Source organism: Patiria miniata, unplaced genomic scaffold (assembly GCF_015706575.1).
Source record: "Patiria miniata isolate m_02_andy unplaced genomic scaffold, ASM1570657v1 HiC_scaffold_16, whole genome shotgun sequence".
Classification (NCBI taxonomy): Eukaryota; Metazoa; Echinodermata; class Asteroidea; order Valvatida; family Asterinidae; genus Patiria; species Patiria miniata.
The window spans coordinates 1,846,887-1,868,945 of record NW_024037054.1 but is presented as its reverse complement, the minus strand read 5'-3'; the positions used below and the strand labels follow the sequence as shown (position 1 = coordinate 1,868,945).

The 22,059-nt window shown below is 40.3% G+C and overlaps 1 protein-coding gene across 4 annotated transcripts in view; it reads left to right on the top strand.

Moving 5' to 3' along the window:
• The window catches only part of LOC119722636 (von Willebrand factor D and EGF domain-containing protein-like), a 72,749-nt gene that overhangs the window by 48,382 nt on the left and 2,308 nt on the right, over positions 1 to 22,059 (top strand). For 2 of the 4 annotated variants that reach the window (XM_038192854.1, XM_038192853.1), the window contains 13 exons: positions 159 to 273; positions 681 to 934; positions 2,456 to 2,699; positions 4,299 to 4,439; positions 4,702 to 4,809; positions 5,393 to 5,488; positions 9,490 to 9,585; positions 10,603 to 10,698; positions 16,614 to 16,709; positions 18,085 to 18,180; positions 19,120 to 19,215; positions 19,636 to 19,731; positions 21,427 to 21,538. In XM_038192854.1, coding sequence (XP_038048782.1) covers positions 159 to 273; positions 681 to 934; positions 2,456 to 2,699; positions 4,299 to 4,439; positions 4,702 to 4,809; positions 5,393 to 5,488; positions 9,490 to 9,585; positions 10,603 to 10,698; positions 16,614 to 16,709; positions 18,085 to 18,180; positions 19,120 to 19,215; positions 19,636 to 19,731; positions 21,427 to 21,538 — 1,646 coding nt within the window. Of the gene's footprint in view, positions 1 to 158; positions 274 to 680; positions 935 to 2,455; positions 2,700 to 4,298; positions 4,440 to 4,701; positions 4,810 to 5,392; positions 5,489 to 9,489; positions 9,586 to 10,602; positions 10,699 to 16,613; positions 16,710 to 18,084; positions 18,181 to 19,119; positions 19,216 to 19,635; positions 19,732 to 21,426; positions 21,539 to 22,059 lie in introns of those variants that run through there. The other 2 variants (XM_038192855.1, XM_038192856.1) reach the window with 2 other exon arrangements.

The window sequence follows — 22,059 nt, the reverse complement described above, 5'->3', positions numbered from 1 at the left end:
GTATGAAGTCCTTGTTAATGGAAGATTACATAGAGAAGTAATGTAATTTATCGGTTTGCAGCAACTGTTTGGGAGGGGAACAATGCACCCTCTGACTGTGGATTGCCTCTAGGATTTTCTTACATGTTTTCCTTGCCAACTCTTTGTTATTATAACAGGAAGATGCCTGTCTGATTGATTCCATGTGCTACCAGCAAGGTCAAGTCAACCCAGAGGACCAGTGTCTGCAGTGCATTCCTGAACAAAGTGTGGACAAGTGGTCACCAAATACTGGTAACTGTATTCAACAAGTTCCATTGCAGCAGTGCCAATCACCCTGCAGTTAATCAGTAAAATGTGTGGGTTTTTCTGAAAAGACAGCTTTGGAGTATTGAATTACATGTTTACCTTGTCAACATTGTGAAGCAGTTGTCTGATTGTAGAGCTAGGATAGCCCCTCAACAACATTGTCCTTGGGCCTAAAGTTGCAAATTTAAAACAGCCTTTGCCTGATGAATATATAGATTGCAAAATATAGCAGAAGGAACACTCATTATAACACTATACAATTGGCAGCACTTTCCATAGCTAGATATGTACAGATAAAGTGTATTTTAATACACATATGCATCACTTTCTTGATTATTTAGTCAATTCCTATTATAATTACACAAGAATACCCATTTTCTTTTATTATTTAGAAAATCTACCACCAGTTCCAGAAGACAGTCCCCTCTTGACGTTCTTTGTGGATGATACTGTGAAATATCAAATCCTAGCCACAGACCCTGAAGGATCAGCAATCATGTACACTGTTGCAGCACAGGATAATACCAGTGATGTCATCATATCTCCTGATGGAACCTTGACATGGCCAGCAGCAAGACAAGGGGACCATTCCTTCGCTGTCATTCTTACTGATGAATGTGGTGCCTCAGCATTGTCAATATTACAGGTACATTTTAGTTTTATACCTGGTTCTATGTAAATTGTATGACTGCAAAATATTGTTGAAAGCCAGTTTGAATTGAAATAGACCGGTGCTTCTTGGGGTTTTTTTGGTGAAATGTAGTTTATCAGTAGACAGTGTTACTGACAGTTTACCCTGGTGTAATGTTTGGAACATTTTGCCTGCAGCAATATTTCAGTCATTTTGTTGAAGAGCTTGTGTTTCCCCAGAGGCATGTTGTCATACCAACATCACTGTCAACATTTTGGGGGTGTTAATTGCCTCGCACTTAGGGTTGAGAACAAATGCCTAATTCTCAAATGAAAGTGCTCAGGACATTGTTGTGGATTGTCTGCTGTTTCATACATTCTATCTCCATGGCTACTTGCATTAGTATGATGATTTTTGGTCAGACAATGATCTTGGTTTTCTACAGACATAAAACATATATGGTATTACGGTCAGCCTGCCATGTAAGACGGTTAGTCTGGTACCCACTCGTGATACTCCAACCGTTTTGCGCATGCGGAACTCGGGGTACCAGAGTGTCATGCCTGTCTTAGATTTCTGATCATTTTGAAACATTCGTTGTGACAAAGTTGTGCCGTATTTTACATCAAATTTCTTGGCAATGACAGATCCAACACTCGCGTATATTCACAGGAAGCCCAACAAGTAAGTGATTCACCCATGGGCAAAATTATACATGGTTATATGTAGCGGATCAAAAGATAGAATGCTTTCGCTTGTATTTACCCGAGGGAAGCGCGTGGCGTTGTATACAACGCCACGTTCACGGGTCTAGGCCACTGCAAGCATCCCCTGTAAGCATTCTTCAGTGTTAACCCCAACTCTTGGAGAGTTTTGTTACCAACCTACGTACAGCCTCAGCAGGAGAAGCACTACCACCTTTGAGCAGAGCTTGCAAGATCACCAAGGCCCAGAAGAGAGAGCTTCACAAGTCCAGTATTGCCTTTGCAGAATCTCCAGGCTGACAATTTGTCCACCAATGTACAGCACTAGGCGCAGCATACAACTTCATGCTCACATTGGCCTTACCAGCCATATAAGGACACATTGCCAACTGACCTCAAATTAACATGGTCATCTTCTCCCAAAGTTGACAAATGAGATGAACATTATTCGAGCAGATAGTATATACGTTCCATTATAAAATGACAAATTGTAACAACTTGTTGTTGACTGAGACTTTTATTTCTAGAAGATTGAAATGATATAAAAAAGATAAAATATGATTGATAAAGATTCTAGAAATTGTAAAGAGTTTAGAATCTTTGGTTAAAAAATAATTTTTCTACTTAAAGTACTTTAATATAAAATTGATTAAATTTGTTTATGTTTGCACTAATTGACAAATTTATTAAAATATGAATTACTTGCTTGTCAATAACTAAATGGATCAGTCATTTGTTAAGTGATTGATAGATTGATTGAGTTAATTCCAATCCCTGGCTGGTGGTATTGCCTATTGATATATTGATGCAGCAAATGATTTATAATTGACAGGTGCGAGTGGTACTGTGTGGTTGTCGTAATGGTGGCCAGTGTGTGTTACCAACTGCCAGCAACTCAGATACTGATGCAACCAACCAGGCTGAACTGCCTCGGTATATCTGTAGCTGCCCTCCTGAATACTCTGGCACACTGTGTGAGGTCAGCACACACGGATGCATGTCCAATCCATGTATTCATGGTCACTGTGTGGAGGAAAATGCTGTCTTTTCCTGCCAGTGTGATGAGGGGTATATGGGTAAGTAAGGGATAGTCTCTTGGACATAGTTATGTGTGTGTTTTTTTATTTTTGTTTGTTAGGTTTTTCCTCAACCACTGAAGGGGGTTCATTTTAATAGTGGCAAGTTCAATCTCTGTTTTGATGTCAAAGTCATCCTAGGCGTTTCTCAGAATTTCTCTAAATCCGACATGTTGGTGACGTAAAAGTAACATATTTTCATTAGTGAAACATCAAATGAATTGAAAATAGAAGTCTAATGTGGAATTTGTGAATTTAATTTGATTTTTTTTCCTTTGAACATCTTAGCGATCTCTACATTCTCAAATTTGCCTGCAGATTTGTTATTTTAAGGAAAATCCTGAAAAGTAGATGCAAGAGCCAGAGTTCCAGCCTTTCCAATTTTAAAAGGAAATCATTTTTTCCCCAAATTTTCTCCCGAATTATGATTATTTTCTGATGATTATTTTTCTCCTCAAAATCTGATTTTGTATTAAATTTCAACAAAATTGTTGAAAACTGCATATCTGTATTGTGAGTGCATTTCAATGTCTTATATCAGTCATCAGTAGACAGTTTCTGTGGTAGAAACAATAAGCAAGCTATGATTAGAGTATTGTAGGACTGAAAATAAGTTTAAGCTATTATCTTAGCGTGGGGTGCTTGGTCCAATGGTTACGGTCTTTGACTCATGTGCTGTGGTATGTGGGTTTAAACCCTGACGGGGAACATGGTGTAAGTGTTCTCAGGCAAGGCACTTAACTGTGATTGCCTCTCTTCACTCATGAGTATGAATGGGTACCTGTGAAGGTGGAGACCAAATTTTGCTGATCTCGAGCTGCTGCAGAAAATGGTCTCATTCTGATGAACAGGGAAAATAATTGTGAAGCACTTTGAAACCTTCTAAGCGTGATAAAAGCACCACATTATTTTTACCTTAATTAAAACTACATACGTAAATTGTGCATAGTTTTAACATCGTGACATTTTGTTAGAAACTCCAAAAAGGTGGTGTCTGTAAATAGGGCACCAAGTAAGTATGTTCAAATATACGTAGGAAGGCGTCACAGCTCACATTTTGGACAAGGATTTCGGTTCAGAGAAATAATTCCGGTGATCTTAAAAGTAGATGTGGCTCTTAGATCAAATTGTTATGATGTATGATTTGGCCGGTAGTTTTTGATAAATGATTGGGATATTTGGGCCGTCTACTTTGTGTTTGACACGGGAAGACTAGGCAGTGTATGTGACAAGCTATGTCAACTAATCATGTCTTTTTTGGGGGGGGGGATTTTTTTTAACTTTTACCGTGAGAATGATGAGTTCATCATGGTTGTTTTCATTAATACTGTTCAGAATTCAAAATTAAGATATAAGATTTCCGTCTAATTAATTGCCTTAATTAGACAGAATTAAACAAGTTTGTTATCGCGTTTGAGCTGATATATCAACTTAGAGTCTGATATTGGGCACCATTTCCAGCCAATATTGTATATCTGCAAAATAAGATACATGTATCTGTAACGAATAAACCAAGAATGTTCTTGATTGCTGATAACCACACAGACGTTAACCCTTGACATGATCACTTATGATACTTCATTGTATATTAATGTGAAGGTTCAACCTGCTTGACCCCAATGGATCCCTGTGCTGCTGAGCCCTGTTACCATGGAGTAGTGTGTCTACCAGGCTATAATCAATCCTACACCTGTGGTCAATGTCCAAGTGGGTACACTGGTGATGGTGTTCATTGTGAAGGTAAAAAAAAAAACATTTACAATAATTTCTAACAACTTGTCCAAATGTTGGAAACTGTGGCAGGTTTGGAAGCAGACTCTGTGTTGCAGTTTTTAATACATGTACATGCATTGGTGTCGGAGGTCAAAGTGCAAGTAAATTTTTGTGAAGGTGGCAGGTCGGGTTTGGGGTAAAAGGCTTTGCCTCACTCCATCACTGTATAGATGATACCACACATTCAGAAATTGGTCATTATTTGTTGTTTGGTTTTTATTTTCTTCAGCAATACCTGAAACCCATTGTCAGTGGGGTTGCCCAAGGCGTATGATATGTGACCCATCTAGAGGATGTGTCTGCAAGGAGGGTTATGCCGGATACCGGTGTCATCAGGGTTGGTACCCATTGAAGAGATTCCTTATATCATGCCCAGTTTGGTTGAGATGTGTAATTTTACATGGGAATTTGTTGGTAGGATGAAATCAGACATGGCTGAAAGTTCTAGAAAATTAGACCAATTCTTGAGAAAGGGATTTCTACCTAAAACCTTCCATTGAAATATTAATTATTTACAATTTTGGGGGCAGGGGATAAAACAAATTCTGAAAGACCTTTTCTTGACGGAAGAAGTATTAAATTCACTGAAATTTCGTCATTATTATTCCAGTCTTTCAGTGCTTTGATTTGCTTCAGTTTTTCAGATTTTTTTTAGTGCTCAATTGGCTGGTTTTCAAATCTCAGACTGCTTCCTCAGTGGCTCCAAGAACTGTTTTTCTGTGCAATGAATGTACTTTATAAAGCCCTTCATTTTAAACAAACACCCTTTCATTTATGAAAGTTTATAAACAGTTTTTTTAAATTAAAAGTAAGAACAAACTAAAATCATCACTTTTGTAACAAAAACCATTTCTCTTTCGAGTTATTATTATAAATGTAGAGATTCATATTGGTTGATATATTTTATCATTGTATGACAGCTGTGTGTAATCCCTCGTGTCGCAATAATGGCTACTGTGTCCGTCCCAATGAGTGTGTGTGCTTGATGGGTTACTCAGGACCAACTTGCGAAACAGGTGAGGTAGTTTCCATGTACAAACCTCATGAGACATGTCAAGAAAAAGTTAAAGTACAAGCAATATGAACACTTGAAAATGTTTGAACCGCACAGGCCCTCAGAAGTAAGGTGTAACCAGACTGGGTGTGATGGGGGGGGGGGCACTTTTTTAATTTATTACTGGGATAATGAATATGCCGCAGGAAAAACAATTAATTCTGCAAACATTTAAAAATCACCACCGGAAATTGTAGGTTTTGATGACCAAATAATAATAAGTACCCCCCCCCCCCCAAAAAAGCCAGTAAACATAAGTTTTTGATTCACTATTTGACCATGAATAGAGCAAAGAATGATCATATGTGCATTGTGCAGGGTTCGCCCTGAACTTTTTTCTTCACTAGCCAGCCGGACTATGGAACCAGACTCTTAACTAGCACCCAGGACTTTTCACTTGTCCGCAATGGAATTTTTTGTTTTTCTTTGCAATGTTTGGGTTTTCTTTTCTATATTCATTATACCCTAGCGATTTCGGCACAATATTTGGCAGCACAACGGCATTAAAAAAGCCGAATGGGCGTCAGTATCAGATTATGTTTTTCTCAGACCGGCTTTAAAAAATTGCGGAAAATTTCATACCTTACCTCAAAAGTTTTGACTTGCCAGGCTGGCTACTAGAGAATGTAGATGTATTTTTCTGTTTTTATGTATTTATGGCACAGCAGCATTGTCTATGTGTGCACATGCATGGTGTGGCCAGTCAACATGGCATTCCACGCATGCTGATACCGCATGCAACACAGAGTGTGTTGTCTGTGTTGAATTTTCATATTTCAGAGATAATTTCAGCTTAAATAAAGCAAATTTTGATAATTTTGCGGGATGAGTTTTGAAAATATAAGCAAAATGGAGTGACCGTGACATTCTTTTGGTCAGAGCAATCTGTGAGTTTGTACTGTGTTCCAATACTGGGTGCACTTTAATGGTCCTCTCCCCATGTTGGGATTTTCTTCTGGTTTTTCCTTTGCTACCCACCCAACTCAGATCTTGAGAAATCTGTAATTACAGTTATTAAAAAATTGGCCTTTGAGCTATGTGTATAATTCAAAAGAATAGAAAATGTATTAATAAATGGCATTTCCTGCCTTATTGGAATTGCTTGGTCCTACAGATCAATGGGTATCAGGGCAACGCACGGTAGGGCACACGAACTCCAACTGAAATTACCATGTACCCTCAATTACACAGGAAATGGTGTTCAAAGTCTGCCACCACCTATTGGATCATGACATGTACAGTCAGGTCTCACTTCAGTGTTACTAGCTCTATGAGGTTAAGTTTCTAACAAGTATTAAACTAAAAATAGAATTAGCTGTTGCAAACTGCTTACCAACCAAAATGACCTATGGTATAAATGCAAAAAAATAGTTAGTGGCCTGACGTTTCGACCCTAGCAGAGTCTTTCTCGAAGGCTAAATGACAAGACTGTAAACATAAACAGGTACATGTATACATTACTGATGTAACAAAAGCAGTCAAGTGGAGATGATGCAGATCTAGAGGAAAATACACAGACAAAGCAGGCGGCTGAACATAAAGGAGGGTAACAAAAGGGAGGGGGATTGGGGGAAGGGGATGGTTGACCACAAGAGGTGGGGAACAAAGGACAAAGTCAATGATGGGGAGAGGGAGAGAAAGGTGTTAATTGGTGAATGAGGCAGACTGGAGGGGGGGGGCTTATCTGTGGTATTAAACTACATCAATTGGGACCCAAAATGAATGATAATTCAACTAGGCAAATTATGCACAAACCTATAGGACACTGGTCACTCCTAGTACCCCTTCTAAGTACCATTTCATTTTGTCAGCACAGATATTTGCCCTTGTATTTCTGCAAACTACCCATATTGCATTGAAGTAGTTTTAAGTGAAAAATTTGATGAGTAGGTTAAACCTGAAAAGACATTGCATCACTCACATACCTAACATGGTGTCAGGCCTAATTGGGGCCACACTGAAAATGCTGCGGATCGATGGACTGCAGAGAAGTGACATCGCTACCACTGGATTCAGTGAATGTGATTTTAGAAATGACAACTTAAGAAGTAATACTGTGGGAAGTAACTTGCATACCTTGTAGAAAGGAATTGTCTGATACGAACTGAAATGAGCTGATTATGGCCTGACATCATCATCCTTAAGTTTGCTTCCCTTTGCATGAACAGTGAATCACGTATTGTTGTTGGTAGATATATAGTGCATCCTTTACTGAGACGAATCACATTTCTCTGCTCTGATATTTTCAGAGTGTAATTAAATGCATATCTGTAGTCAGTTGCATGTTAAGTCATCACCACCTCAACACATCACAAAGATTAGAGAAATCTACCCATGTGCCAAGTTTTTCATAAGCCTTTCACACAATCCAAAATATCCGTGTTAGATCAGGGTCCAACGCAGATATTTTGGAACCTGTTTCACACTTGCAAAAATTCGACACACGGGTAAAATCCAACCCTGGTATGGACCAGGGTTGAGAAGTACTACCCAGGTACAGGGTGAGTCAAAAAAAAGCAGAACCCAAACCCCCAAAGATATATTTCATATTTTAAAAATATGTAGCACCAAACATAATTATGACTGGAAAGCCAATTTCATAAGCTACTTTTAGATGAAAAAATTACTGAAATTGCTCAATCCGTTCAAAGAATATCACCATTTAAACACAATGACCCTAAAACCTGTAAAAGTAGTTTAGTGTGTATTCTGACTCTTTGGAACAACAAAGAAAATGACACAGAATACTTGTTTTAACAACTGTCAACAACTGTAGTACACAATAGCTTTATTAACAACCCTGGTTAGGCAAACAATATGATTTATAAAATCCACGGGTTTTTTTAAAGACGGGCCTTCAAAAGGACTTTGTTGAATATTTTTAACTTTTAAACTGAGGTTTCATCGCTGGTGATGTTTGAAGACAATTGTGACGACGATTCTTGAAATCGCATTTTTGGACGAAAGAGGTTTTAGAGTCATTGTGTATTAATGGTGATATTCTGTGAACGGATTGAGCAATTTCAGTAATTTTATCATCTAAAAGTAGGTTATGAAATTGGCTTTCCAGTCATTGTCATCTTTGGTGCTACATATTTTTTTTTAAATGAAATATAATTTTTGAGGTTTGGGTTCCTCTTTTCTGACTCGCCCTGTAGAAATTCCCTCAATCTACAGCCAACCTGTGTACAAATAGGTGTAAGTGTGAAGGTAAGACTTGCCTACCCGTGTACGATGAAACCCGGTTTTGCTTACAGTGGGACCCTGTTGATTTCAACGCAGGTATGGGGGATGATAGTGTGCAAAGACCTATACATAATCTTGGGTCTGTGAGTACGGCAAAAAATGTCAAATCTAGTAACTACATGAATAATGTCAAAACTAGTTACTAGAAAGCTTCTTGTCCCTTAAAGGGAGACTTTATTGAACATGCTAGTTGTTCTATATGATTATGTGTATGTGGTGCGCTTACTTTGTTAAGCTTAGTATCATATGAGCACAGCATTTAATTACTACGAGTTCTTTTAATATTAGTGCCAATTATATACAAAAACAAAACTGCTTATGCTGGGGCTGCGTTGTGGCATAAATATGCCACTGATTATAGTTCCATTTTAACAAGATGCAGTAAGCTACAGCTTCATAACATAACATGTAAACTTTATTTTTAAATGGTGGATGCAAGCATTAACAGGGTTGCCATAGTAATGCTGGCTTGGTATGACTTTTTGCAAAGTTTCTGTAATAATAACAATAACAAGACATTTGATATCTACTGCTTCAACTGAAATACATTTTGAGATAAAAAGGAACCCATAGGGAACGTAGCAATCACCTTTATTATCTCAAGGGGTTATTATTGGTTTTCATTACCCCTCTTTCACCTGGATTTTGAATCTCATCTTTCCCCTGCCCAATATAATCAATGCGTGATCCTGATAACTGCGATCCCCTGTCTTGCAGCACAGTGCGAACCAGAGTGCCAAAATGGAGGCCGTTGTGTCCTGCCCAATGTGTGCACATGCAAGTACGGCTACTTTGGGCCACGCTGTCAGATTTGTAAGTTTGGTCGGAAGGATTTTTGGCAAATAATTATCCAGCACACGAGCCTCCCTGCTGCTTAATCCATTGTAGTTAGTCAGATCCATGCATGCTCAGCTGTAACATGCAATAATTAATAAGCAAATAATCTACTAACTTTACTTTCATGCTTTTTAATTTTTTTTATTATAATCTGCGAACATTTTGCCAGCGTCATCATTAACCTTCTTTTACTAACCTCCTTTTCTTCTTTCAAGGTGCCATAATTTTTAAGGTCCATCACTAATCCGCATGCTAGGTGCTCAATACTAACTTTGAATGCAAACTGCAACTTTAGGGATGTATTTGTACGAAAAACATGTGTCATCCAATTAATAGTACGATCACTGATAAAGTAAAGTACTCAATATGTTTGGTTGTCAATTTGACAGATACAAATTTATCCCTTTCTACTTTAGAAACATTTCTAATCACAAAACTCATATATGTGATGTTGGTGGTGGTTTCTTAACAGAATAATGCCTTAGATTCATGACACCCTATAGTGATGAAAATATCAAACTTGCTGTTAGGCATGGGCTCATTAGTGCCAATTTCCTCTTTGCATCCACACATACTCCTTTCACCAGAACCTCACGACAAAATGTTACCTGCCTGAGGGCTTGACATTGTTGCATGTGAACTAGTTTCAAATGCACCATCAGTCTCAAGGAAGTGCTCAATTGTAGACAATGAATACGAAAAACTCACCAGCCTTTGTAAACCACACAAACAATTTTACTATTTCATAGTATTTAAAGAGACTAAAAATGTATAATTTGCAACACTTCAGTTGTCACTATATGTATGCATTATTACACTTTTTTTCGCACTGCACATTAGGATTGAGAAAGTATCAGTATCATGCTGTCACATGTATGAATTATCCCTAAAACTTGGTAAACATTACCTAATAAAAACCCTACCATTTGCCCCATCATTGCTTACATTAGTAGTTTTTCCTTATGTACAAGTTTTGTTCGTTGTCTTTTTCAGTGACATGCACTGTGAACTGTGCCAATGGAGGATACTGCATCACCCCAAATACCTGCAAATGTCCACAAGGATACACAGGACCCACATGTGAAATTGGTAAGAAGTATCTCAATTATTGGTAGAATTAAATGGGATAAAAAAATTTAAAGGAAATTTTTAATTTCCTGCTTATTGTTGTTTATATTTTGAGAAAATGACGTAAACTTTGCTTTGCAAATACAATTTTAAATAATGAAAGGTTTGCGGAAACACCATGTGCGAATAATTTCCCAACTAAGAGAATGGTTCTGAAAAGAACCAGAGGTATAAACTCGTCGTTCCGGTCAGTATGCTCTGACCGTCTTCAGGAGAATGCCTAAACTCTAAGAAAGTAAACACTTATGTAGCAGAAGCGAAAGCGATGAAGTGTGAAGTTGAGAAATTATTCGCACATGGTGTTTCCACAAACCTTTCATTATTTAGTATCTCCACCATGCAAAGCCTCAAATCTTACTTAAATACAATTTTATTGTGATGTAAGTAAAGCATCCATTTGAGTACATCTCGGAATCGTTAGTCCTATCAGACAAAATGTTGTGTAAAAACTGTTATCAGTCCATGAATGAGCAGTTTGTCCCATGCATATTGATGGAAGAGTAAACACTTTACAGACCCTGCATTGATAATTTGACCCATCAAAACATCAGCCAAAAATGCTGCAATATGTTAATAAGATTTCGCATGTCAAGTAGTCAAGTCAAGTATTTAGCTCGAGTCAATTTGAGTCACAAATATTTGAACACTATACAATAAATAAACGCAAGAGAGAAAGTCATTTTTTGGCTTTTTAAAAATTTTTATCATTCGGGCTACTACATCATCATCAAGTCGACTCTCGTCGGACTGCAACAAAAAAACGCCACACATCACGGTCTCCCATGGCCGTCCTGATCTCAGCTGCAGAGGTTAGCCCAGTATCACGACGCAGCTGGTCTACGTAGGTTAGTGTCTGCCCACCTCGGGAGGCTACTCCATGTATGGGTTCCCAGAGGATGAGTTGGCTTGCAGCTATCTCTGGATGTCGAATGCAGTGACCAGCCAATTGCAGACGCGTAAGTCTGATAGTTGTAGAGATCCTTGGCAGGTTGCCATAGAGCACCTCATTCCTGACTTTGTCTCTCCAACTCACGTCTAGAGCCATCCTCAGCATGCAAGTGTAGCAGCCATCAAGTCGAGCCTCTTGCTTTGTAGTAAGGGTCCTTGCCTCAGAGCCGTAGAGTAGGATGGACTCCACGGATGCACGGAATAGAGCTCGTTTGAGTTTATCCGGCATCATAGACCTCCAGATCTTCTTGAGGTTTTGGCAAGCCTTCCAAGCCTGTGCTTTCCTTACTCGGATGTCCTTGTCTGTTGAGCTGATGTGAGAGCCCAGGTATATGAAGTCTTCTCTCACAGCTAGGGTAGTGCTGTCCTTGGTGTTGATTTTCACATCCCCAGTGTCGATGTTAAAGCACATGACTTCCGTCTTCTTGGCATTGATCTGCAGGCCAATCTTTTTGCACTCTCTTTCCACGCTGAGAAGCAGAGCTTGTGCCTTTTGCACCGAATCCGAGACCAGAGTGATGTCATCCGCAAAGTCAAAGTCAGTCTCTACAACAGCACTCACCCGTCTGCTTTGCCTTGGTGAGAGAGTGAAACCCATCAGCTCCTCCCTCCCCATGATTGCTCACCTCAGAGCATAGTCTAGGACGATGACAAATAAATAGGGCGCAAGAGTATCACCTTGCGCACACCAGCAATGATCTTCTGACTCGCCATCTGGGGTCAGCACCCTGGCAGAAGTGTTAGCATACACATCGTTGATTGCCTGAACTATGCGTGCTGGGATTCCGTAGGCTTGCAGAATTTCCATGAGCTTCCCTCGGTGGATCGAGTCGAACGCCTTCCTGAAGTCGATAAAGGTCATCACAGCTGGGAGATGCTTCCTGTTAACCCCTTCGATGATCCTTCTCAGAGCCAGTATCTGTGAGACTGTGGACCTCTTCTCTCTGAAGCCGTTCTGGTTTTTGCGCAGCATGGGATCGAGAACTGGGTGGATTCTATTCAGAATCATCTGGTTGTAGGCCTTGGCAACCCAGAGCTGAGGCTGATTCCTCTATAATTATCAGCCTTTGTGAGATCGCCTGACTTCGGGATTGGAATTATGCTGAGCATAATGAAGGCCTTGATGGAGATGTTTAGCACCAGGTCGTCTATGGGCACCCATTTCAGCACCTCAGGCACTATCCCATCTTCCCAGCAACTTTTCCCCGGTTTGAGTGAGCTTTTTACAGATTGGTACTCTCTGATGGTGAATGGTCCATCGTTGATCGGCAAGTCCTGGAAGACAGGTTGTATTTCCTCATCCTCTTTCTCCACTACTGGGGGGGCTACCGAGGAGGTTTTTGAAGTGACGGTACCACGAGTTGACTCGATCTTCCACAGTTTCTCCAGCGATCTGGTTTGGTTGAGAAGAGGAACCTTTCCCAGTAACTTCTTTGACAAGGGCCAAGCCTTTGGAACTTTGGTTGTTAGCAAGGCTGTCTCCGATGTTCTTGATTTTCTTGGCTAGATCTTCAGCCATCACCTCATCATAGACCTTGTTGAGCTGCTCTTTCTTGCCAACATATCCGCCTTCTTCTTGTTTTCCCTAAGCAACGAAGTTGACATATGCTGCCTCCATTTCTTGCCTGGCCTGAAGGACTCTAGGGTCATTGGAGTAGTACTTGACCTTCTGTTTGGGTACAGGAGTTAGTACTGCTTGAGCAGCCCCTTCATGAGCCTTGATGAAACGCTCGTACCTATCAGTTGCATCCTCATCCACTTCCAGAGATTCAAATCTGTTTCTCACTTCCACTGCATATTTCTCTTGCAACACTTGGTCGCACTCCAAAGCCTCCCACACGTACTTGACCTTTCTCCTCACCTGCTTCTTGGGTACTTGTGGAGCGCTGTGGTCCAATGGTTACAGTGTTCGGCTCACTTGCCGCGGTACGTGGGTTCGAACCCGGACGGGGAACATGGTGCTTGTGTTGTTGGGCAAGACACTTTACTACAATTGCCTCTCTCCACCCAGGAGTATAAATGGGTACCTGTGAAGGTAGAAACCAGATTGCGCTGATCTTGAGCTGCTGCAGAATATGGTCTCATGGCCTGATGAACAGGGGTAATAATTGTGAAGCGCTTTGAGACCTTTGGTATAAAGCGCTATATACCGTAATTTCCTGCGGATAAGGCGCGCGGCGGATAAGGCGCAGGTCCCTAAAATCACCCCAAAAAAATTCAAACGCCAACAGATAAGGCGCACCGCCGCATAAGACGCATGTTTGACCGCACACAGAAGAACACCAGGCGTCACCCGGTGTCGGTACATCGCCACAAAGGGGCCATTGTGTTGCCTTAGAACGATCACACTATTGGCTGGTCACATGTAGAGCCATGAAGAAAAGACCAATGTAAATTGATACCGACCTTCATCCATTCAGCCAACGCGCGCTGTGCATGCTTGCTTGCGGTTTCCGATCTTGGCCTTCCTTGGCCTTTTGTTAATGCAGTGCGGCCCAATCAGCGGCCAGAAACGATGGTCCACGCGCTGTCTGAAGATATTGCAACACGCACGCTGGATCAGATTCGTAGACTTGCCCAGTCCCTCCGAGCCAGATGTTGCGCCCTCTACCGGTGACTAATACAAAAACGCACGATCACTAAGGGGGATCAACGCATTGCGGCATTGTTGGAATGAAAGCACGATCATGGGGGATCAACACATCGCGGCATTGTTGGAATGAAAATACGGTCACAATGTCTGGAGAGTTGAGCCTTGGTTGACCGCATTATTGATTGCGGCATTGAAAGAATTCTTCACACAAAGACCATCACTTTGAACTCAAGCGACACCAGATAAGGCGCACCTGTAGATAAGGCGCAGCGATGTTTTTGCGGTCTAGAAAGTCAGATAAGACGCGTCTTATCCGCAGGAAATTACGGTAAGCACTATATTATTATTACTCGCAGACTGGGTCTCACCTTGGCTGAGACTACACAGTGATCTGACCCCACGCTAGCGAAGGAGTTAAAAGCCTGGGCATCTCTGATGCTGTTCCGCCACTTCTTCCGTACGAGAATGAAGTCGATCTGCTGCTTGTGTTTCTCCTGGTTGTTGTCCGGTGGTGATAGCCATGTCCAGAGTTTCTTCTCGGGCTTTCGGAAGGTAGTGTTTGCAGCTACCAGTACATGCTCTTCCATTAGGTCGATAAGACGCTCTCCGCTTGCATTGGTTTCCTGGTGGAATGAGTGGGGCACATTGTCTGCTCCCAACCGTCCGTTGAAGTCCCCGAGAACAGCTAAAAACTTGTGTGCAGGAACTGACTGGATCGCATCGCTGAGTGTCTCATAGAAGGTACTCGTCACCTCATCCGTCGCTTTGCTGGTGGGCGAGTAAGCAGATATGATAGTAGTGCCTGGATTGCTCTGGAATGTTGCCATGATAAATCTTTCGGAGAAAGATTTAACTCCAGTGAGCGCCTTCTTTGCTCTTGGACTCATCACTATTCCTACTCCGCCACAAGCTGCTTGCGCCCTATTGCGCCATGCTGATGACGTCACCAGGTACTGGTCGCCGATCTTGTGATGTTCCACTGTCTAGGTTGGGTCTTTGTGTATGATTCGATGCTCCTGAATGCCCATTATCGAAATATTCTGAATTTTCATGTTGTATGCCAATTCTTGTTGATTTTTTACTTCCCTGATTGTAGACAAAATTACATCTTTCTCACATCTCAAAAGGTTCGCTTTGGTACCGCCACACGTGTCAGCCTCTCGTCTCCCAGATGGGTTTGAGGGAACGGCGTCATAATGCCCGTTAGGATGTGTACCGGGTCCCGCAGCTGTAAAGGATTTGTGTTGTTTAGTTGTGCCATCATTTGTGCCATCATTGTCTTTCAACTACTCAGCTACTACATGTGGTGACACCACATTTGACTCTTAATGAAAATAAAAAGGGGTTGCCAGCTGATCGCCATTCAACTAATGGGCACACTGATCAAACCACATATGTGTACATTATTCGCGAACATTTTGACGTGATGTGAACATAAACCGGCACTGGCGTAAAGTCGTTGCAAATATTTTTTGCAAAGTTTTGCATTTATTTTTGGGACTCGAGACTTTATTCTATTTATTTAGCCTACTTTGTTTACACAAAAGTTCCCTGAATACGCATACAGCATCACTCCCAAAGTTTACATTAGAAATGTTTGGGATGAATACAAATGTTGCTTATGCGTAGGCCTTTCGGGAGTGCTTTTGTGTAAACAATTATAAATAGAACCTGCTGGTTAGGTGGAATATGCAATGCAGTGGCTCATATATTAAACCTCGCTTAATACTCGCTCTTCCATCCATGTTATGACCCCCACCATGTTATGACTAGGCACACAAATAAATTGCTCACAAAGTAACACACGAAATCCATTTATAGCAGATTTGAACCTTCAAATTGGAAGTAATACACTTGTCCTCTGCACTGGCCCAACTTGTCAACCTCTTTCCTCAGGAGGCACACATGTATAGAACAAAAAAGCACAACAAAAAATGCAGATTTTGAGGTATTTTGCAATCAAAATGTATTCAATAGCACTGAACAACTGAGGAAAAAAATACAAAAGCTAGAAATGCAACCTTCTAATGTAAGGTTAAGTAATTCTGTATGATGTACAGCACCCCCTGGTGTAATGTGGTTGCCCCCCCCCCCCTTTCTCAAATTTCCGCGGCCAGGCAATTTTTGGGTTTAGGTCATCCCCTCATCTCCCCCACTCGCCGGCACAGATTTACGCCACTGGTTTACGCCACTGGTAGTGTGGGTAGCATAGGTGCTGCTGAGTAAACTCTTAGCAAATGAAACCTACTGATGTTGGGGAATATGCAAATGTATTGGCTCTACTGGTAAATTGAGTGAAGTGAACGTTTGTATTGGGATACTGGACTCTCTACAGCTGTATGCAAGCCTGCCTGTAGGAATGGTGCCACCTGCGTCCGACCTGACAACTGTGTGTGCCTACGAGGCTTCCAAGGTTCACAGTGCCAAACAGGTGAGCAGGAGGCATGAGACAGTTTTTGTGTTTCAGAAAGCTAATTCTTGGACTAGAAATTTGAATTACATTTAAATTTCAAATGTTTCTCAAATTGTTTTTTTCCATATTAGTTAGTTAACTGATCAGTCAAAAGTTTTCTTGTGTTTCTTTCCTTTCTTCAGTTTTTTTTTTAAGCCAGGTTTTTAATTCATTTTACAGATTTTTTTTACAGTAGAACGTAGCTAGAATGAACACAGTTGGTTCAACAAAGTTCAACAAAGTTTGTAATTTGTTGTTTGTTAGAGCTACCATTGTCCTGTGTAGTTGTACATAAATTTGGAAGTAAAAGGGTGGTTTGTTATACCCAAAATGTGTTCTACTTTACATGCACATTTATTTATTCCAGTGTCATGGGTAGAGTTTGGCACTTTTTGAGAAACCTAGTAATCAGTTATGTCCCATTCCATAGATTGGTACATCAGTCAACAAGAGAATGGATTCTGGCACTCACATTTTCCTGTCAGAATGTTCCTTTTGTTTATCAAGTTGTTTTGCCAAATGTTTATAAATGAACGTTTAATACTAGAAAATGTTACCTTGAAACAATTGAGATACCCTCAAAAATATTTGGGTAGTAATATTCAGACCCCACAACAGTATGTTTGTGAGATTTCTTGTAACATAAGAGATTCCAATCTGTATAATCACCAAGGCAAAAGAAAACTTGTAGATTCATGCTATTGATATTAATAGTTTTTAAAGTGAATTTGTTGGTATACAAATAATGAATGTTTGTGAGTGCAATGGTAAGAATAATTTCATGAGGTGACTGATGAAATGTTCCATTCCACGAGGCGAAGCCGAGTGGAACGGAACATTTCATCTGTCATCGAATGAAATTATTCTTTCCATTGCACGAACGTGAAACATTCATTATTTGTTTTATATAACACCTGAATAAATCCTTGTCATCTGATTGGTTGACGTTTAATAGCCAATTTATTCAAGTTAAAAACTGTTTAAAAGTGCGACAAGTTCATCATATCTATATTAATGCAAACTGTTCGACAGGTTAAGAACAATCATATTCAATTTATCTCGATTTAAAACAGTGCCACCACCAGCAGCAGCGACACCGTGCAATGGAAGTTCTATTCACAGTGCAATAGAACTTCCATTGCACTGTGCGCCACGCGCGCGCCGTGCGTTGGTACGAATAATTCAATGACGTGTGATCAACGATCCACCAATCAGATGACTAGGATTTATTCAGGTGTTGTATAATTTTTAATATAGCACTTTATGTTTTCCTTTCCTTCATTTTATATTAATAATTAAATAAAATTTAATTCAAAGGTTTTTGATATAGCAATGGATTTTTGTCTTTTTTAAGCTATTTGTAATCCTTCTTGTCGCAATGGGGGCACATGCGTACGGCCCAACATGTGTGCGTGTCCTACTGGTTACACAGGAGCCAACTGCGCTATTGGTAAGTTCACATAATTTTGGGGTAGGGAGGTTGACTTGGATGGACGGTGCTGGAAATTGGTACCAAATGAGTGCCCCTTGGAAAATGATTAGCTGTTGCCTGGCTGATTTCCTGTGAGCATATGACAGTTTTCAGGCTCAGGACTCTGACAGAAGACAGAACTTTGAAGTAATCAACCTGCATAGAATATGGAGCAAAGCTGCATAGGCCTACCCCCAGGGGCCTGGATCAGATTCAATATGCTAAGCTTTGATAAGGGTATACTACTCAAACACTCAATGCAATGCTGATTCACCCTTTTGTAAGGAGTACCACACCAGTGAGATTTTGAAGGTGGGACATATAAATAAGATGGTTTAATGAAAATCATATAGTGTACACTTTAGAGCTATCAAGTATCATATGCAGGCACAGCTTCCCTTCACAGATGATATTTATAAAGAAATCTGCCATCCATTTGATTGTACTTTTTTTTTTGGGGGGGGGGGGTGTTTGTCCACTCTTTGTTATTAGAGTGGGCAATAACCACATTCACAAACAGTGGGGTTCAGATCTCAGCTTAGTCTACAAATGATGCAAAGCGCACTGACAAGCAGCAAAGGGAAATTCATGGTGGTGGGGTTAATCCCTATGTTGTAAACCTGTATGAAAAGTAGGAATGGGCTGTTTACAGTAATGGAATACTGTTTACAGTCTTCACTGAATGTTCCAGCAATATAATTCAGATGTATTCAACTATTGGTTTGTGATTACAATTAACTGAGATATTGCAAAGTGTCTGGCAAATGTTGGGCAATGGGAGTTTTCTATGAAGTTTTGTATTTGTTTTTCATACTTTTAGCATTGGGGATCGAGGTTTCATTTTTTAATCAAAGAACAGATCATTAAACATACTGTATGCAATACCAGTCTTATGTGACATGTTTGTTCTTGTTCCAGCAAATTGTGAACCACGATGTCTAAATGGTGGCCGGTGCTTCAAACCAAACAAATGTTCTTGTCCATCTGGTTACAGGGGAAGAAAGTGCCATAAAGGTAACAGCACTTATAATTTCACTCACTTTTTGTGTTTGACAAAAAGGTGTCCTGAAAACATGGTTTTGCTCGGACTTTGTTTTCCTATTGAGCATGAAAGAGGTATGCAGCTTTATCACTTGTGTAACAATCTGTTTCCTAACTTCCCTATTTTTTGCATGTGGTATCACACACTCACAAACTGAAAGCCTCACCCATAATGACCGGCCTATTCTTTGGAAAAAAATCAACTGCAATTGGTGATGTGAATTACATATATATAAAATACAGTTAAAAACCACTGATTCCTGTCTGGCAGTGTCTACAAACAGTTGTTGAATGTCTTCCACATCTGTTGCAAAACAGTTTTGTGGAAAGTGTGGTGGTAACTACATGTACACCGAGCAGATCTGTTCAATATTTGGTTGTGTTATGTTTCAGCTATCTGTGTGTCAGGGTGTCGTAATGGTGGTGAATGTATCAAGCCCAATGTGTGCATGTGCAAGACAGGCTACAGAGGGTCCAACTGCCAAACACGTGAGTATGCACAGGTTCATCAGGATCACATTTTGTTTGGGATATCATTCAATTTAAACATGCTTGCAAGTCATTCACTAAAAGTGATAAAAAGGGTGGGATTGGACTCCTTGAACCATGTAGTCAGAGGACTATGAACTCCTTGCACATACCGCAGCTTCAGCAGTTTAAATGCACTGATAGACACTTTGAGTGTCATTACTGCCTGCACCTCATTATTCAGCTTGATATTCTTTGGGTCTGTGCACAGTCAATTTGGGCGTTTCACAATGCAGTGCATCACCAAGAGTTTGCCACGGAGAGTCCATTTTTCAAGTTTACGGTCGACAAAACACAGCCCATTTGAACCAGTATCAGTAGATAACTTGAGCTAATTCGTAAAGGATTGGGGCATAGCGTTCTGCTGCCTTAAAATAACACACCAAAAACACAATTAAAAAGAAAACAGATACTCGAATCATGAAAATAAGTTTCGTAAGAAACTACTGACCAGACAAACTAACAATTTCAAATAACCCGCGCTGCGAATTTGTCGACCATCTCCCACAATGCACTGGGAAAAATTAACTCTCCGTGGCAAACTCTTTGTGGCGCACTGCATTGTGAAACGCCCGAATTGAAAAAAAGTCATGTATTTTCATCATGAAAATAAGTCATGTTTATGCTGCCATTAGCTGCTCTCTTGCCCTGATATTGGATCATTTTGCAAATCTGGACACATTCTAGTCTGGTGCCTTTCAATGCTGTTGGTCAGTGTTTGCTTTTGAATGTGGTTTACAGGGTACAGACTGAAGAAATTTGTCGTCTTGTCAGATAAAAACTCAATTGACTTTTCAAAGTTGCTCAACTAACCTGCCCATCTAACCTGCACTTTTACACACAAAAATGAAAGTTTGCAAATGGAAAAGGGAAAATTGTGTCTGAAGAGGTTCGGACATAATAATACACATTCATAAATACCTAAGACAGTTTACCCATTCCCATTGGTCGAGAGCCCGTCACATGGCCAGTATTAAATTGATGATAAAGACCGGCTGGCTGGTCTTAAACACTTTTCTAGTGTCACATGAAATTTGGACTCCTATGAAATCTAGTGCCTTTTACCGTTTTATTGGTTGAACGTTCACAATCCTCACGTATGCATGCGCAACACTACCAGTGAATCAGTATATCATAGTCCGAAATTCACACTACACTAGCCCAGCTGCATTTTGCAACATCGCGCAGCACACGCGACGCGCGTGGCAATCTCCTTATAAGGTAAGGAGTTGTAGAGGGACATTCCATATTATAATCAGAGGGGTGTTTCATAAAACATGAAGTAAAAGTGGTGAACAAAATGGTTGGCAACATCTAGTTTTTCACTTGTTTTGATTTTTGGACCGAAAAGATTCTTTTTTTTTTACCAAAAAGGTATTGGTCGTTATTAAACACTATATTTAAGACTGGTTGGAGTTTGGAATGCTGATAATTACCCTCGGCGATCAGCATTCCAGACTCCAACCGGTCTTAAACATGGTGTTTAACACCTCCCAAGCACACATTTATTTATAATAGAAACATGTAATATATGTTGAAAATTAAAGACACCAAGTATATGATTCAAATCCACTGTTTGTTATTGCTGGATCAAAAGCATAAGCAAAAAGGAAAAATGTTGATATTTTATTTTTTTTGTGTTCCCTGACTTTTTAGCCATTTGTAGAAGACCATGCATGTATGGTGGTCGGTGTATAGGAGCAGATTTATGCCAGTGTAGGCCAGGCCACACTGGGACTTACTGCCAGGAGACAACATCCCATTCAAGGTAATGTCCAAAACCAAGCCTTTAGGTGGAACCCATATCACTGCTCAGTACACACATTAAAAAGTCACTTGATAGTAATCAAGTGGCTTTTTAATATGTGTACAAAACTTACCCTTTACAACTGCATGTGGACCTGGGTCTAAGTCCTCAGGTGTGCAAACCTTATGGGACATATGTCAAGAAACAATAGTCTGAAACTGAAGTCGAAACAATAGGAACCAAAGAAGGGGACAATAAAGCTCTCTCAAACATAACTCTGCGTGCTTAATTTATGACACAGTGCTATATTATAGGGACAAAGGGAAAGACAATGCCGTGTCCTCAAACATTTAGTAAAATAGCCTGCGTTTCTGTGTATGTTGACCGTTCAAATTACGCTGCTACACGTATGTGGGTACGTGTTCTACATAACCCCTCGAGGACACACAAAGGGAGAACAACAGATCCTTTCAGTCCTCGGGAGTTGGAGTTTTTTTTACTTTTGTTAAAAACGGTCCTCTCATACGGTTATGTGCTCTCCC